The sequence below is a fragment of the Solanum dulcamara genome, chromosome 2 (assembly GCF_947179165.1).
Source record: "Solanum dulcamara chromosome 2, daSolDulc1.2, whole genome shotgun sequence".
Lineage (NCBI taxonomy): Eukaryota > Viridiplantae > Streptophyta > Magnoliopsida > Solanales > Solanaceae > Solanum > Solanum dulcamara.
Window position 1 is genome coordinate 76,171,742 of NC_077238.1, and position 19,672 is coordinate 76,191,413.

Sequence of the window (19,672 nt, forward strand, 5' to 3'; positions counted from 1 at the left end):
AAGGAAAAAAGAGTACAACACGTATTTTACTCCCCCTGATGAAAACTTCATTTGATATTTTGGAGACGATGCATTCAAAACCTTATATTTTAGCTTCTTAAAAGTTGATGTTGGTAATGCCTTGGTGAATAAATCTGCAAGATTATTACTTGAGCGAACTTGTTGTACATCAATATCACCATTCTTCTGGAGATCATGTGTGAAGAATAATTTTGGTGAAATATGTTTCGTTCTGTCTCCTTTTATGAAATCACCTTTCAATTGAGTTATGCATGCAGCAGTCTTCAAATATCACTGTGGATACTTCGACATCATTTTTCAGGCCGCATCTTTTTTTGATGAACTGTATCATCAATATCAACCACTTACACTCTCTACTTGCTTCATGAATTGTTATTATTTCAGCATGATTTGAAGAAGTGATAACAATAGACTGCTTTGTAGATCGCCATGATATAACAATTCCTGTGTGTGTAAATAGATAGCATGTTTGCGATCGAGCTTTATGTGGGTCTGATAAATAACATGCATCTGCATAACCAATAAGGTCTGCACAACCTTTGTTAGTATAAAACAAACCCATATCAATAGTACCCTTTAGGTATCACGAAATATGCTTGATATCGTTCCAATGCCTTCGCGTTGGGGATGAACTATACCTTGCCAGCAAATTAACAGAAAATATTATATCAGGTCTGATTGCGTTAGGAAGATACATAAGTGAACCAATAGCACTGAGATATGGTCCTTCTGGACCAAGAAGTTCTTCATTCTCTTCTAGAGGTCGAAATGGAACTTTATCCACTTCAAGTGATTGAACAACTATTGGAGTACTTAATGAATGTATTTTGTCCATGTAAAATCGTTTTAAGATTTTTTCAGTGTAGGCAGATTGGTGGACAAATACCCCATCTGCTAAATATTCAATTTGCAGACCTAGACAAAAAATTTGTCTTTCCAAGGTATTTCATCTCAAATTCTTTCTTTAGATATTCAACCACCTTTTAGACCTCTTTAGGGGTTCCAATGAGATTTATGTCATCAACATAAACGGCGAGTATAACAAACTCTGATTCCATTTTCTTAATAAAAACACATGAAAAAATGACATCATTTATATAACCTTCATTTATCAAATACTCACTAAGGCGATTATACCACATACGCCCTAATTGTTTCAGACCATATAATGATCTTTGCAGTTTCATTGAGTACATTTCCCGAGACTTAGTACATGCTTCAAGCAATTTTAATCCTTCTAGATTTTCATGTAAATTTCATTATCAAGTGAACTATAAAGGTAAGCTGTAACTACATCCATTAGATATATTTCAAGATTTTTATGTACAGCTAAACTGATGAGATATTGAAAAGTTATTCCATTCATAACAGGTGAATATGTTTCTTCATAATTGACCCTAGGTTTTTGAGAGAATCCTTGTACAACAAGGCGTGCTTTGTATCTTACAATTTCATTTCTCTCATTTCGTTTTCGCACAAAAACCAATTTATAGCCAACTGATTTTACACCTTCAGGGGTTTGGACTACAAGTCCAAAAAGCTCACGTTTAGTAAGTGAGTCTAATTCTGATTGAAGTGTCTTTCGTCATTCTGACCAATCACATCTACGTCGACATTCTTCGACGCATTTAGGCTCAAGACTTTCAATATCTTGCATGAGGTTAAGTGCAACATTATATGCAAAAAAACATTATCAATCGTGATTTTCGATCGATCTAAATTTATCTCATCACTGATAGAACTTATTGAAAGTTCTTCATTCACTTGAGTCTTGGGCTCATTGGTTTCTTCAGGAATATCAAGATTACTCAAATCTTGACCTTCTTCAGGAGGTTCTTTTGTAGTATCATTTTTATTATTCCTCACACTTCTCTTTCTAGAATTTTTATCCTTTGAACCTAATGGTCTACGACGCTTCAGGCGTGTTTGGGATTCAGAAGTTATAATACTAGTAGATAGTCTTTTTGGGACATCAATCCGGACATGCACATTCACTGCAGGGATATGTGACTTAGTTATCCATTACAAATCAGTAAATGCATCTGGCATTTGATTTGTTATTTTCTGTAAGTGGATCATTTTCTGGACCTCATGTTCACATGTGCGGATATGTGGATCAAAATGAAATAGTGATAAAACTTTTCGTGCAATTTCTCTTTCGGGTTCCTTTTTCTCTCCCCCTAATTGCGAAAAAGTTATTTCATCAAATCGAAAATCTGTAAATCGAGCAGTAAATGAGTCTCCTCTCAACGGTTCAATGTAGCGAATTATGAAAGGTGAGTCAACCCAACATATATGCCTAACCTTCGTTGAGGTCCCATCTTTGTACGTTGTGGTGGTACTATAGGCACGTATACCACAAAATCAAAAATTCGTAGATGGGCTATATTTGGCTCATGACCAAATACTAATTGCGACGGAGAGTATTTATTATAATTTATCGGTGTGAGACGTACAAGTGCTGCTGCATGTAAGATAGCATGACCCCAAACAGTAATTGACAATTTTGAGTATGAACATAAGCAATAGGATGTTCAATTTCTATCCTAATTGATAAGCAATAATCATCAAAAGCTTGGGATGTAAATTCTCCAGCATTATCAAGGCGAATAGCCTTAATTGGATAATCTGAGAATTGCGCCCTTAATCTTATTATTTGTGTCAACCACTTCGCAAACGTCAGATTACGAGATGACAAGAGGCACACATGAGACCATCTTGATGATGTATCTATTAGGACCATAAAATATCTAAACAATCCACTAGGTGGATGAATAGGTCTATATATATCCCCATATATACGCTCTAAAAAGCCAAGATATTCGATGTCAACCTTTAGGGTTGATGGTTTGACAATTAATTTTCCTTGATAACAAGCAACACATAAAAATTCATCAATCGTAAAAATCTTCAGGTTCTTTAACGGATATCCAATTGAATTTTCAAGAATTCATCTCATCATTATTAATCCAGAATGACCTATTTGATCATGTCATAGCACAAATGTATTTAGATCAGTAAACTTCTGGTTTACGATCAAATATGCTTCAATTGCACTAATTTTGACATAATATAGGCCAGACGACAAAGATGGTAATTTTTCCAAAATATATTTCTGGCATTAGACAATTTTGGTTATATCAAGATATTTAATATTTATTTCATTTAGTGTCTCAACATGATATCCATTTCTGCGGATATCTTTAAAACTTAACAGGTTTCTTGCTGTAACAATCTTTGTCCCCTTAGGCAGAAATATAGTAGCTCTTCCGGAGCCTTCAATCATTTTTGAATTACCAGAAATTTTAGTAACATTTGATTTTCTTCTAAGCAAGTTAGAAAAAATATTTCTCGTCTTTAAAATGGCATGAGTCGTTCTACTATCAATTACACAAATATCCTCGTGATTGATCATTGATCCAAACAAAATTTGAGGCATATCCATATTTTTCTTCAAAAAAAATAAAGTAAACATTATAATTAATACATGGCTCATTATACAAATTTTATTTATTTACATGAATTAGAAAAATATAAACATATGATTTAGTACAGACAAATAAAAAGAAAATTATTTAAATATTTTCAGGGTTATCAATATTCATATTTTCTTCTGGAAAATTAAAGAAATCAGTTACATCCAGATGCATAGGCTCAATATTATCTTCAGAGATAAAGTTTGTCTCTAGATTATTTTATGCCCTCTTCAAGGATGTCTGATATAGCTGAACCAGACATTTTGATGACCGGCAGGTCCGTGACTAGTGCCCCATACCTCCACATCTATGACATACTTTTTGAATTTTTCTTTGGTATTACTTCTAGCTTTTCACTCTTCTTTTTATATTGTTAATCATTTTTCGGTGCTAGCCTAGCATCATGATTATAATTTCTTCTTCGACTACGACTGGGTCATAACCCCTTTCTCATTGATTATAGTTTGCCTGATTCACTTTAGGGAGTGGCAAAGAACCAACGGACCAACTATCATGATTTTTCATTAACAGTTCATTGTGGCGTTCAACAATAAAAATGTGAGAAAGTAATTCAGAATATTTTCTAAACCCTTTTTCGTGATATTGCTGCTGCAGGAGCATATTCGCGAGTGGAAATATGGAGTATGTTTTTCCAAATTTATGTTGCTCGGTGATTTCTTCTCCGCATAAATTTAACTGTGCTATAATTCTAAACAAGGCAGAATTATATTTATTTATATTTTTAAAATCCATTAATCTCAGATTAAGCCAATCATGATGTGCCTATGGAAAGATGACCAACTTCAGGTGGTCATATCTTTCTTTTAGATTCTTCCACAGTTTAAGAGGGTCATTTAATGTGAGGTACTGTAATTTTAAACCCTCATCAAGATAGTAGCAGAAAAATATCATGGCATTGACACGGTCTTGACTAGATGCCATATTGTCATCTTTGATGGTATCTGTCAGACCCATCGATTCTAGGTGTATTTCGACATCTAGTGCCCATGATGAGTAGTCTTTTCTAGATATATCAAGAGCAACAAATGCAAATTTGGAGATATTCAACATTTTAAGAAAATAAAATTCTTACCATTTTGTTACCTTCTTAAAATAGCTCAAAATGATGGAGGCTCGTGCTGATAACGTGTTATAAAATAAACTAATTTAGCAAAATAAGAAGGAGAGAGTAAGAGAAAATAGAAAGGAGCAGATGAGAAAGAGAGATAAGAATTCGTATATTTTTTTTTTTTTTAAATTTTGAAATTTTTATTTCATGCACCAAACGACCCCTTACAGATATTTGTCTTTCTTTACTTGCCAAGTACGTGGCATCTTCCTATCCTCATTTCTGAGATAACTCTCAGAAATGTCAAAAGAGGGGAACTCTGTAGCTCCTCTTCCTAAAACTCGTCTCTTGGTCTTCCTCCTTCTTTGTTTCCATTGTTTGTGAATATGATGAAGAGGCCAAATTGCTGCTGGTTTCCTTCTGATTTGCTTTCGATCTAGTTGATTTTTGAGTTTTTTAGCCCTGCATGTGTGTTTGTTGCTTTGTTTTTCATGTAGAAAATGGTCCTTCTCCTTGTCGTGTTTCTGTTTTTGTTCTTTCAGTTGATCCTCTTTTATTGAGGTGTGAAGATGATGATATGACCAAATCTGCTTAGTTGGTTTCTTTCTGATTCTCTTCTGGTGTAGATATTTTGATGTGTCCCCTTCCCCTCTGTTGAATCTGTTGCATCTAAGAGCTTTGTTCTCCGCCATTGTGGTTACTAGAGTGCTTGAAGAAATTGATTTGTTGTTGCTTAGGGAAATTGTTGCCTTGTGTTGATTAGTCCTTTTGTGTTTTCCTGTACTCCTGTAAAATAGGCATCCTAGAAAAACAAATTGAACTAACACAATATTATATAAGAAATCAAAATCTTTTTCCCCCTCTTTGTAATTGATTTTCATTTTCATTGTGAGTCCCTTTTTCCTTTTTTCTCCGGCTCTTTCAGTATTTCTTAATTCTTAGATAAGGGATTTGACTTTTATCACTGTTTAGGATTCTTCTCATGTGCATCGTCAAATCCTTAAACAAGTAACATTGCATTGGTCCTTCGTCTAGAGCATAGTTGGCTAAAGCATCTGCCAATTTATTTGCTTCTCGTAGGGTATGTTTGAAAAAGACATCCAAATCCCTCTTGTATTCCTCCACTTGTTGTATCCAGTCTGCTATAATCCATGGAGGTTTCCAGTCTCCAGTTAAAATTTTTTGTATAGTTTGTGAGTCTGTCTGAAAAATAATGTTGTTAAGTCCTTGCTGCTTACAATACTTCAGGGCTTCCAGTAGAGCCACAATTTCTGCTTCTATATTGGTGGCATAACCAATTTCCCCTGCTTGAGCATACATTAGATTTCCTTGTGCATTTCTCACACAAAAACCATAGGCACTCCTCCCTGGGTTACCTCTAGAGGCTCCATCAGTGTTGCAAGCACACCACCCTTGTGGAGGGAAATTCCATCTGACTTGCTTTACCTTCATTCTTGCTTTGCCTTCCTCCAGTATATGCACCAGATTTTCCCACCCAATAGGGATAGTTCTAATTGAGGGGTTTCTGTAGAGAACTAGTCTTTGGATGAAGATTAGGACTAGATGAATAACTGAGCTATTAACCTTCCTATGCCCATGTTTGATACCATTTCGTCTCTTCCATAATTCCCATATTATGATTGATGGCACTGCAGCATATATCTGCTTCAATCTGTTAGTTACTTGTGCATTCCACCATTTCACAATTAATTGTTGTAACTGTACTCCTTCCATGTTTATTCCTGCTGCCTTACAAAAATAAGACCAAGTCCTTTTAGCAGTATCTGATGTTAGGAATAAATGGGGTATAGTCTCCTCTCTAGGATTTATACAACACCAACACTTAGACACCATAGTAAAGTTCATCTTTTTTAGGACATCATCAGTAGGAATCTTGAATTTCCAACATCTCCACATAAAAAAGGAGATTTTAAAAGGCAACCCCTTAATCCACATGAAACTATATTTGCTCATTTGTGGTCCTCTTAACCTAATAAACTCCCAGGTTGATTTAATAGTAAAACCTCCACTTGTGTCTAGTATCCACCAAGGTCTATCACAATCTCTTTCTTCCCTGGGTGTGGATATATTATCGATGATATGATCAACAATGTCTTCAGTGAGTACTTCCATCAGTTTTCTTCTATTCCATCTCCCTTGTTCTGTCATTTCTTTGACATTTTGAATTCTTGTATCATAGGTATTCCTTGGATTTACAAAGTACAGGGCTCCCAATCCAGTCCAGTTATCAAACCAGAAAAGTGAATCCCCTTTCCTAGTTTGCCACCAAATTTGGTGTTCTATTAGGTCCCTGGCTTCTAGCATTTTTTTCCATGTCTGTGACCCCTGTTTCCACTGTACCACTATAGCATGTTCCTTCCTACAATATTTGTTGGTCATATAATCACTCCATAAGGTAGATTTTGTCCTGAAGTTCCACCAAAGTTTACAAAACAGTGCCAATGAGACATCATGAAGTGATCTAAAACCTAGGCCTCCTTCTATGGTTGGAATACACACCTTATTCCAAGCCACCCAATGTCTACTCTTGCTCCCAATAGTATTGCTCCAAAAAAACTGAGCAAACATCTTGTGTATTTGTCTGATGATTCCAATAGGGGGGTTAATAGCTGATAATATGTGTATTGGCATGCTTTGCAAAACATGTTTAATAAGAATTGCCCTTCCTCCAAAAGATAACATTTTTCCTTTCCATCCTTGAAGTCTATTCATAATTTTAAGGGTCAAAGTATTAAAGAATTCCTTTTTTCTTCTACAGTGGTAAATAGGGCAGCCCAAATACATAAAAGGGAATTCTCTTCTATTGATGCCAGTTACAATCTCAACTGTGATACTGATGTCACCTGATATTCTATTATGCATATAGACAGCACTCTTGTCCATGTTAATCTTTTGCCCAGAAGTCTGTTCATAGTTTCTCAAAATTCCCATTATTTTTTGTAGAGACACCACATCTGCTGAGGTAAAGATAATCATGTCATCTGCATATGCAAGATGATTTATTTTTGGACTCCATTTAGGCATTCCAAAGCCCTTAAACTGAGAGTTTTGATGCAATGCATTTAAACTCCTTGATAGGACTTCTGCTGCTAAAATAAATAAGGTAGGGGAGAGAGGGTCCCCTTGCTTTACTCCTCTGGTAGATTTAAAAAATCCTTGTTGTTGACCATTTATCAACACTGAGTACCAGTTATTGCTAACAATCCTATAGATTATGTCTATATTCCTTTCTGAAAAACCCATTTTCCTAAGTACTTTGGTTAAGAAAATCCAAGATACCCTGTCATACGCTTTTGCCATATCCAACTTCATTATAACATTTGCATCTTTAGTTCTTAGCCTTATGTCAGCGACAATTTCTTGAGTCAATAGAATATTCTCCACTATACTTCTGTTTTTAATAAAACCAGCTTGATTGAGGGATATATTATTAGTTATTTTGGAAACCAATCTCTCATGGATCAATCTAGAGAAGATTTTGTTCACAAAATTGCTCAAACTAATTGGTCTCATATCAGAGAAAGTGTTAACCATATCTTTCTTTGGTATTAAGATTAAGTTAGTATGGGTGATAAACCTGGGCAATTCTGCACCACAAAAGAAAGCTTTCATCATATTGGTGACATCTTCTTCAATGATTTCCCAGCAAGCTTGATAGAAAACACCAGTAAATCCATCAGGTCCGCCTGCACTTTCACTATTTAATTGGAAGATCACTGCTTTCACCTCTTCTTTGGTAGGTTCTGCTTCAAAACACAGGTTGTCTTCCTCAGTGATCATTTTGGGTAAGTGGTTAAGAATTCGTATATGTTTTTCATCGCCGACGTTTTATAGCCAAAAAAGAAGAGAAGACTAGTGGGAAACTTGCCCACTTTGAGTGGAACCCACATAAAAATGACATCCACTTATTATATTATATCATAATAATTATCGCTAATTCAACATTAATAACGTGTATCACCCCCTTCTTTATAAAGGTTTCCGGTCTGCCTCTATAATTGCAAAATTAGAATTATAAAGTATTTCAATCACTGTCATAAGATTTAGTAATTTATACTATTGAGATACTCCTTAATAATTTTATTTTATTTTGAAATAATGTTTATTTAAATATTCCCCTATAGAATTAATTAAACTTTTTAGTCCTTTCAATCACTTCCATTAGATTTAGTATTTGATACTGCTGTCATACTATTAAAATAAAAATTATTCCTGAAATAATGTCTATCTTACTGGTTTATTTTAAATATTCCCCCAAGGGATATATTGTCTCTGAAAAAATGACAAAAATTAGTCCCTTATGTTTGAGGATAGATTTAAATAGTCTGGACAGTTTGTCTTTTAAGTTTGCCAAACTTTGTTTGATAAATTTGATGGAAACTATACAAAAATAATGGGAAATTCTCCGTCAAATCTAGTGATTGTTAATTATTTGATGGAGACTTAAAGTGTTAACTTTGGGCAAACCTAGGATCAAAATTGTTCAGTGCATACTTAAAAGTGATTATTTTGAACCTACGCTTAAACTTAAAAGGACCATTTTTGTCATTTTCTCCATTGTTTAGACTCTTTATATGGTTTGATTTAAGTTATTAACAAAACACAGAAAAAACATACTAAGCTCTTGAGCCATCCATGGCTACTGAATTTATTAAATCAATGGCTAATGGAGTTGAAAATAAACTTCATATAGTCATGTTCCCTTGGCTAGCTTTTGTTCATATTATACCATATCTTGAACTTTCCAAATTAATAGCTCAAAAGGGTCACAAAATTTCCTTCATTTCTACCCCAAGGAATATTGATAAGACTCCCAAAACTCCCCTTTGAATATTCCACATCAATAACCTTGGTTAAAATCCCTCTTCCTCATGCTGATGGATTACCAGAAAATGCAGAAGCAACTATGGATATTCACACTAAAGATATTGTCTATCTCAAGAAAGCCTTAGATGGAATGGAACTTGAATTGACAAGTTTCTTGGAGAAAACTTCTCCTGATTGGGTTATTCATGATTTTGCACCTTATTGGTTAGCACCAATCACAACTAGGTTAAGGATTTCTAGGGGCTTTTTTCGAATTATTAACGCTTGGTTTTTGGCTTTTCTGGGGTCTACGGACATGATGCTCACTAGCTCGACTAATCCACCAACAACAACAGATGATTTCTCGGTGACACCGGAATGGATACCGTTTGAAACAAAGGCGGCATTTCGTCACCATGAGGCTAAGTGGATACTTGACGCCATGCAGAAGAATGTGTCTGGTGTGTCAGACCTATATCGTTTCGGGGCTACGACAAAGGATGTTGACGTAATTATCAGATGTCAATGTTGCGAGTTTGAAGGCCAGTGGTTGAAGTTACTTGAGGATCTTCACCACAGGCCTATACTTCCGGTGGGGTTAATGCCATCATCATTAGACAATAGCAATAATGACAACAATGACAGTTGGACATGCATCAAAGAATGGCTAGATGAACAAACCAAAGGCTCGGTAGTTTAAGTAGCGTTAGGGAGTGAAGTGACTATTGGTCCGAGTGAAATTAATGAGTTAGCCCATGGGTTGGAGTTGTCTGGCATACCATTCTTCTGGGTTCTGAGGAAGCCATCTAACTCGGGAAACATGGATTACATTAAGCTGCCTGATGGATTCGAGGAGAGAATATATGGTCGAGGTATAGTATGGAAGAGTTGGGTACCTCAATTGAAGCTACTAAGTCACGAGTCAGTTGGTGGATTCGTGACTCATTGTGGATGGAGCTCGATAATAGGACTAATGTTTGGTCACCCATTGATTATGTTGCCATTTTTGGTTGATCAAGGTTTGAATGCAAGAATCCTAAAGGAAAAGGAGATTGGAATAGAAATACCAAGAAATGAAGAGGATGGTTCATACACAAGGGACTCGGTATCCAGTTCAGTGAAGTTGGTAATGGTAGCAAAGGATGGAAGGAAAATTAGAGAGAGCAAAAGAAATCAGTTCAATATTTGGGAATAGAAGGCTACTTGACAAATACATACAAGATCTAATTCAGTTCTTGGAAGATAATAGAAAAATGACCAATGGGCATAGTTCCTAGAAATCTATGTAATCAAAAACAAAATAAATAAAATTTCCTTTCTTTTTCTTCCTTTCTGATTCTATTTGTCTATTTGCCACTTGATCCACTCTAGACAACTCTCTAATGATTCCATTCCTTCTTAATTACTGCACTTCTGGGTCAATCAAACCTGAATGGGAAGAAGAGGGTTAACCAAATTGTATCTCACGTTTTAAGTAAGCTCACTGAGTAGATCACTCAAGCACAACATGGGACTTTATTTGGAAACCGACCGAGATCAATATGTTGTCTCTTTCCAAAGAAATTCAATGACTGAGTCACTTCATTTAATAATGGCAGAGACAAGTAGTCAGAACCAGGAAACATAGTAAACAACCATAGAACTACTGAACGATTCCATCTATCACTTACGTCATTTCTCAAAGATCACCCGTCCCTTGACCCAGACACAAACTAATCCTCGGTCAGACAAAATTAAAGCATGAAAGCAAAGGAGATGAGGAATGTCTTTCTGGGAAACTAGCAACAGAGACTGATACGTAGAACAATTTGCCCAAGATCATGAACATCATAGGAGCTATAATACATATTACTTGCTACCATGACTTGTGCATGCTTGCTCCAAGAAGAATATATTTCGTAAGTAATCAAAGTAGCAGAATCATTAAACAATCAATATATTTAGCGTATATTCAACAAAAGTTGGAATCTGCATGTTAATATTAATCACTAAAGTGAACTGAAAAATTTCTTGTTCTGAGCATGAATTTATGACAAGATCAAAGAGAAAAAAAATCATAGTGGGTCATTTCTTCTTCTGTCATACTTTTTGAAATATATCAAGGAGAAAGTCAATTTATCCTCTCTTTTTTTTATCAATGTTAATTTATCTTATGCAAGTCCTAAATTGTTTTTTACATTTTTAAGCAATCAAATACGTTTCTTCCACTACTTATTTTCTACTAGTTAATTGAATACATCAAGCAAAAGACCTGAACATTATGATGATCCATTTCCTTAAATTTTGCCAACTTGAGGTACACAATTTTGCAACATATCGGCAGGAAAAACTCTCTGCATGAGCACGGATTATATTAGGCTTGCTGAAGAAAATTACAGGGCTTCATGAGTCGAGGAAATAAAATTATACAAATAATACATATGCACATTTCTAGAGGAACAAAGCCGAATGACAACGGGATATGGTACACACCTGATCGCAGCAGCCATACTGATGAAAAATGTTCAATGCCTACTTAAATTTTCTTTTAGCATTCATTCTGCGTACAAATAATTTAGCTAAACAAAGTAAAAAAGCAGTTCACAAGAGTGACAAGAAAACAGCTTTCTTAAGAACCCATCTACTGCTGATTCAATACTTACTAGCCATTGGAACAATGCTATTTTTGAGGAGACATTAACTTATTTTCTTCAGAATCATGCTTCATTGTTGCATCTCCACCCATCAATTCCTGGAATCCTTCGACTTTTACAGGAGGGGCCCTGGCCATTCCCATATTCCTGTAAAAAAAAATCAAGTATGATAATGCATCATATGATGTATTTAGACGCCTACAACTTCTATTGCATATAAAATTACTTACGGTGACTGCACTTGAGGAATTTGAAGAGAAGACATTGGCCTAAACTGATTTGTGTTTTGAGCATAGGGGGATGACATAGCTGCAATTTGCTGCTGACGGAACTGCTGCATCTGGGGCTGTCTCACAGTCATTGCATTAAAGGCATTGTTGTCCATTGGGAAATCAGTTGGATGTTCAAGCTTGACTTCAACTAAGGGCCTGTCCTTGTCGGTGTTCATGTTCATACTCATACCAGGACGAGGTGTTAACTGCTGGCGCCTTCGCAATCTCTCCAGCTGCTGCTGTTGCTGAGTCAGATTTTGGGAATTGATCAGCTGCTGCTGTTGCTGAGGAGTCAGATTCTGGGAATTGATCAGCTGCTGCTGTTGCTGAGGAGTCAGATTTTGGGAATTGATCAACTGCTGCTGTTGCTGAGGAGTCAGATTTTGGGAATTGATCATCTGCTGCATCTGAGGATGCATTCTTAATATCTGCACATAACCCAAGATGTAATTGTAGACGATCTAATAAAAAGCCAGAATATTATCAGGTAAATTTTGAATGTGGAATAAAGGTCAAGATAAATTATCCCGCATTTTGTACAACTCAGCATTAGGCCTCCCGATAGATTTATCAAAGCTAATATCTTATCCTTGGGGAAGGGAGGGTGGATTGTTACAAATAGGGGTGGCAAAACAAACCAAAACCCATGTAATCCGCCCAAGTTTTAATGGGTTTGGGATAGAGTGATTTTGATGATTGGTTTATTTGGATTACGCCCAAGTTAACCCATCACAAATCAGAATCCCAATTCCCAAATGGACCCATGATGATGCCCCAACCTTGACCCATATAATTGCTTAATCTTAACACTTAAAGTTCTACTTTACATCAAGTTTTTTGTCTATAAATGATCGTTTAAAATTTTGTTTCATTTATTGAAAATGGTAACATCGTTTAAAATTTTATTTCATTATTGTTGATTGTTACTATTATTTATTTATTTGGTTTATCCTATAAACTAGTAATGCTTAAACAAAAAAAAATGAAAGTTGATGATTTCCAACTATATATGTACATATAAATTTACTTTTGTATTTTGGTGCGGAGTCGGAGTGGATGAAATGGAAGCTCGCTTTTGGAGTCTTATGTGATAAGAAGATACACTTAAACTTAAAGATAAGTTCTACAGAGTTGTGGTTAGACCAACTTTGTTCTACGGGGCGGAGTGATGCTCAGTTAAGAACTCCCATATTCAGAAGATGCAAGTTACGGAAATAAGGATGCCGAGATGGATGAGCGGGCTTACTAGGAGAGATAGGATTAAGAATGAGGATATCCGGGACAAGATTGGAGAGTCTTCTATGGTGGACAAGATGAGGGAAGCGAGACTGAGATGGTTTGACATATGAAGAGCAGATGCCCCTATAAGGAGGTGCAAAAGATTGGATATAGTAGGTATGCGGAGAGGTAGAGGTATGCCGAAAAAGTATTGGGGAGAGGTGATTAGACAAGACATAAAGCAGCCTCAACTTACCGAGGACATAACTTTAAATAGGAGGGTTTGGAGGTCACAAATTAGAGTAGAAGATAGTAAGTAGTTGAGTTATGACTCGTTTTTCAGCAGTTTTAGGCTTGATGGGAGCTTTGTGTCTGTAGTAGTATTAGTCGCATACATGTTTTGTATTTTCAGTTACCGCATTATTTCATTGTGTTACTGCTTCTTTTCTCTGGATGCTCTGTACTGCTTCCTTTATTAATTGACATGTTTTCCCCATTGTCGGATTCCCTTTTTTTCGTAAATACTTTGATTTGTTGTGCTTGAATCAAGAGTCTTTCGAAAACAACCTCTTTACCTCTCCTAGGTAAGGGTAAGATCTGCATACACTCTACCATTTTCAAACCTCACTGGTGGGATTACACTGGGTATGTTGTTGTTGTTGTTGTCACTTAAACTAAGTTTGGTTATAACTGAAGACTCTAACAAAAATTAAAGTCATAACTCAAAGACATAAAAAAAGGCATAAAAAATGCAATCATGAAAGATCAGGCACACATCTCCGGGGTGTTTATTTTTATCATTTTTTTCTTCTTAGTTTTCCGCATTATTTCATTTTATTTCAGTTTCATTATCCTTTATGTAAACTTTCGCTCTTGTAAAGTGTAAATTGAAGTCTTTGATAAATGATTTGCAAGTGCAAAGCCAAAATCTCTTTCTTGCAAAGTCCAAATTGATAGAAGAACAAAAAATGATAGTTGAGAAAATCATTTACTTTTAGATCTGAAACATCACAGGTCGAAGTGAAAAGTTTTATCTAACTAATTATAATATTCAAATTATCATTTTCTTTCTTTTATAGGTTTATTTTATATTATATGGAATCATTGAATGCAAGTCTAAAATTTGTAAAAAAGATGGGTCAAGTTGGGCTGATTGGGCTATGATCCATTGTTTAGCCCATCTTGACCCAACCCTCTCAACCCATGTAAGCTTTAGGCAGGGTCGGACACGACCCAGATATTGTTTCAACTCATCTTGAACCGTCCAAATTTAACCCAAACCACCTATTTTCCACCCTAGTTACAAAACACCAGCTGATGATGATGTAACAAGACACTTATGCCCCTAACATGCAAAAGGCTTCGAGCAAAAACTTCTTTCCCCATGTCTCTTCCCGTCTTAATCCCCTTTTCATGTTCACTCACACACCTCTCCATCAGCCCCCAAAACTTCGTCCCTCCCCTGACATTGCAAACCCCTTACTGTTCAACCTTTCCCTTAACCCCCCCCCCCTATTTTCTCCTCCAACATCAGCTACAAAATGTAACCCATCTGCCCACGACTTCGGCAGCCACTTACTCTTCAGCAATTTCCTTTGTTTTCTTGCAAAAATTAAAGCACAACTTTTTTGCAACAATTTTTTTTTAAAAAAAAAAAAAAGAAGGGACTTTTGCAACTAGTTTTCTTACAAATCATACTATGTAATTCCTTGTTTCACTAGATATTTTGTACTTTTTTCATTATGTTAAAAATCTATTTTCTTCAAATTTTCTAAAGTTTTTGTGTCAGTTTCTTAATAGTTTATTTGTGTTCTTTTTTTTTGTAGTCTAGCAATTTTTTTCCTAAAGTTTGTCAAATATAATTGTAAGGTCTTTTTATTGGTGATGCTTTCCTATTCAACATTTGAAAATGGATCCCTGAGAAAGTGAATTATGAGAAAAGAAATAGTAAATTGTGACGTGAGAAATAAATGAGTTTGTTCCAAGAGTATTTTTAGAAGTTAAAATTTTATCCTGGCATCATATTAAACACACTCGTGATGAGATATCGCTAAATTAATTTTGATAATCGAGATATCCCCGAGAGCCGACGGCAAATGGTTCAGAACTCGGTGGATAATTGTCTCGCCCCTCTACCCTTCTCCACTTAAATACCAGGCTTTTGTTTGCGACAAGGTTTGAGCCTTTGAGATGTGCCTAACCCACACAATTTGTGGTCTTACCACCACTAGACCAAAGCCCAGGGACAAGATATCCCTAAAGTAGAGCTGCAACAGAACATAGAACAGGAGTATCTCAAATATAATCCTTCCATACAATCCAATCTAGTGGACGGAGATAAACTACCAAGTCCAATCGCACATAGTCACACGTACTGACTACCGAATGACCCCTAAAATTCAAAAGGCTTAGCACATCTTTTTCAGTCTTTCTACTTATTTTGTCCAGTATGATAATTCCACATATAAAAGGGGGAAAGAGTAGAAATAATGCATCTCACTGCAAAGATTGATCTCCTGAAAAAGCTTCTCGCTAACCAATACAAAACTGCTCATGCAAACCAAACAATTGTATACCTATTACCAAAATCTTATACCATTTGAAGAAGTGAACCGCATAATAGCAAGAATGAAAACACCAATATGAATTTGATGGATACCACTGACAACAAATTGGCATACCTGCTGTGACTGTCGAATGGCAGCTGCATGCTGAGGTTGCAACTGTTGTTGGAATCCCTGTACCTGTTGCTGAGTTTGTTGCACAACATTTCTAGTATTATCCTTCACAAGTGCAGATAACACCGCAAGATTACTGCCAAAATAAGGAAAATGAGTTAGATACTGAAAGGGAGAGGGGAGAAATAAACTATTGTTCTTATATGAGGCAATAGAAAGAGACTATCATGTTTATCGATTACTTATGTATATGTATATAGGGAGATAGAGAGAGATCAAAACTTCCAAAAGACATCGTTTTTACAATCTATTTTGCAAGATATAAGAGTATAATGGGTATGACTAGTGTGTCATTCACATGGACGAGAACTTCCTAGAATGAAGGAGCAAAAAAGAAAAATCCATGAAACAACTCAATAGATTGCACCTGTCTTAGCTAAGTTCAATAACAAGTGATTCGAGTATCAGCTCCAAATTCATCCAAAGCATATTCAGGTCTCATACTATAAAGCACAACGGAACTGCAGAAACGAACGCCGGACAAAACACAGAAGAGTCTCCTGGAAAGGGATGAGCTTTTACATTTTCACAGAAAAGAAAGAGTCAGATACTGAGATCATACTTGCATAATGTATATGATTGGATTTGCAACAGACATCAAATGCAGACACAACCCTTAGAGTTGAGGATGAGTTTTAGCAATAATTCTAACACCAGCAACTCCCAATTGAGGTGGGTAAAGCCTACATTGAAATTGTTCCCATCTTGGCAAACTTTTGTACAGAAACCACAATGAATAAGTTATTAGAACAACTATAATTTTCACCTAATCATCAAGATCACTGAATAGATGTTGCTCTGATATCTTTATCATTGCGGATTTCACATACTTCAACAAGCAACAGCTTCATGAGAAATACATTATCTAAAGAGCATAAAATGTGAAGGCATGAAAGTGTACAGTTAACACCAGGAAAGTTTTTTTATTGTTTAATCAGCAGGAACGTTGTTTTTAAAAGAAAAAAGCAACATTATTTTTTATGTTCTTTGGAAAATATGTTACAACAATGAGGCCTGATTTTCTTGCCTTAATACTTGAAGCCCAATTCTTTTAAGAGGTTAAACCTTGCATTGTAGCATGACAAAACCGAATTCGTCATACTTCATTGAAAAAAAAAAGGAAAACAGAGATTATAACAAAGTGAAGAGGAACAAATCAAACATTTGAAAATATAATATGAAAAAGTGCACACCAACCTATGTCCATCTGTATGGAGAAACATCTTGAGAAGTTCCATAGCTGAACACTGCTTTCTGTAGCTATCAGCAAGGAGTTTTAAGGTAGAACCTAATTTACGAATATGGCAACTCATGAATTTAGTCAAGACATCTAGTGGAACTTCAGATGAGCCTTCAAAACCCACATTTCCCAGCAATCGTGCCATCACCTTTTGTGATAATTTTTGTGCTTGCTCTTCACCCAGACATTTCTTACTCCTCTCAGCACCACTCTTTCCAAGATTTTGATTGCTGCCTTGATCCATGCTAAGGTACTCCGGTCTAATACCAAGCCTCTCAATCATAATAGGGCTCTTCGTCATTATTTGGGGTAAAGTATCTAGAACCCCGTTGAACTCCACTTTCAGGTTCTCTTTCAGTTGACTTGTCCGCAGGACTGCACTATCAGGAACACAATTCATGGCAGACATTGTTTCAGGAAAAAATGGGTTATCGTTATCTAAAATTGAGTTTGATTCCAGGTTTGATCCATCATCCAACATGCCAAAACCAATGTTCTGATCTACTTTAAAAGCTACACGCCGTCTCTTATGATTCTCAACAACTTTAAGATAAAAGGACATCTGTTCAGGTGTTCGCTTTTCTGTTTCCCTGTCACTAAACTGTAACCTATATGATTTACTTGCTTTGTATTTTTCAAAGAACTGGTTATACCATGTTTCAGGTAAATCATCAAGCTTCAACCTCTGTGACATTGCATCAGCTTCTGACTCGCTATATCTTGATCCAACACCAAAATTTGACTTAGATTGGACCTGAAAATATGTAAGAAATCAGAAAAGGCAGCCAAAAAAAATCATGGATTTTAGAGCAATAGCCATATCCACGGCTCCACCTTTATTTCTCCCACACCAACCATACAAAATGAAACATTTATCTATACTCCGCCTTCCAGAGAGCTTTTCAGACTTAAGAGAGAGGTGATACATGTAAAAATAATAGTTTCACCCTTTTCCTGTCTCCCTTCCTTCATGAGTCAAAAAACTATTAATTTGTCTAATTGAAAATTCTCCTGTCTCCATTCATACTAAGAGTAAGTCATCAACTTCAGAAAAGTGATCCTGTTCCAATTGTGATCTTTTACCCCCAAGGATCATCCTTTACAGAGTTCTTTCAGCATCCAATGAACTAAATATGAACACTAACATTTTGTTGTAGTTACTGTCTTGCTACTATTTGTTGTTTTTGTTACTTTATGTTATTTCATGTATTTCCTTTTCTAGACTGCTTCGGTATTTTCCCTTTGAGTGGAGGGCTATCAGAAACAACCTCAATAACTGTGACATAGGAGTAAAGTTTGCCTACACTCTACCCTCCTCGTGGTGTTGTTGTATGAAAACTACCTACTAAAGTTAATAATTTCACATGAAAGCCAATATTTTTCACCTTAGATAACACAGTGCTTGTACTGGAAACACCTTCACGCTGTTGAGCTCCATCTTGCGAACAATTCTCAAGTGTAAAATACACATCATCACCATGCAATTGCAAATCTGCAATCAACAAAACAATTAATCTACAAAACTCAAAAAAATAAAATAATAAAAACACACATTGCAATTCAAATGCTCGTGAGAGTACGCACAATTTGGATTGAGCTTCGAAATTGCAGAAGCAGTGTGAATTGACGTCGGCGATTTATCGGATCGGAGGAAGAGAGAAACAGATGATTTATCAAAAAGCAGAGCACGAACACGAAGCTGGAGGTGAATATGAACCCTAGTTTTTGAATCGTCTGTTCTCATGAAGGAATCCCAAGTAGAAGGAGAAGAAAGGAAGTGAATGAAATTGGTATATAGTGAATCACCGAGCCATGAACGCCATATGCCGTGACTCTCAAGTTTCAGAGCTAGCTCGTAACCCCGGCCGTCGTCGCCGAGCAACGCCATTTTTGGGTTTCTCAATTACGGTTCGATGATGATCGGTCCGGGTGGGTTTGTTGTCATAATTTGTTTTAGTTTTTTTAATAATAATTTTTAAAATTTACAAATTATTAAAATTTTATCAATGAAAATTTAAACACATATGGGACAATTCCAAGGTAACCAAATTAACTCCTCACACACAAATATAAACTTGCACATATGAGTTAAATAGGATATTTGGTCTAGATTTTTGAAAAGTCAAAAATATTTATTTATTTATTTTTAAAAAGTATGTATTGGATAATTGAAATATT

General features: G+C 35.8%; 1 protein-coding gene and 1 pseudogene across 6 annotated transcripts; one reads left to right on the forward strand and one right to left on the reverse strand.

The window, feature by feature from the left end:
• The first annotated feature begins 9,222 nt into the window (after window positions 1-9,222).
• Window positions 9,223-10,721, forward strand: LOC129877330 (putative UDP-rhamnose:rhamnosyltransferase 1; annotated as a pseudogene).
• A 674-nt stretch (window positions 10,722-11,395) lies between these two features.
• Window positions 11,396-19,463, reverse strand: LOC129880788 (uncharacterized). Of its 6 annotated transcripts, none has more exons than XR_008765493.1 (8): window positions 19,079-19,463; window positions 18,880-18,986; window positions 17,452-18,248; window positions 16,198-16,330; window positions 12,257-12,726; window positions 12,036-12,173; window positions 11,866-11,932; window positions 11,397-11,726 (listed from the first exon to the last, which is right to left on the reverse strand). XR_008765493.1 is itself a non-coding variant. In XM_055954983.1 (7 exons), exons 1-6 carry the CDS (start codon window positions 19,380-19,382, stop codon window positions 12,053-12,055), a joined length of 1,932 nt encoding a protein of 643 aa, XP_055810958.1. In that variant the 5' UTR covers window positions 19,383-19,463; the 3' UTR covers window positions 11,797-11,932; window positions 12,036-12,052. The 6 variants fall into 6 exon arrangements, 2 of the variants coding, with proteins under 2 accessions (XP_055810958.1, XP_055810957.1); XR_008765494.1 differs by having other exon boundaries at window positions 11,397-11,755; XR_008765491.1 differs by having other exon boundaries at window positions 11,396-11,755; window positions 11,866-12,173.
• Window positions 19,464-19,672: the final 209 nt, after the last annotated feature.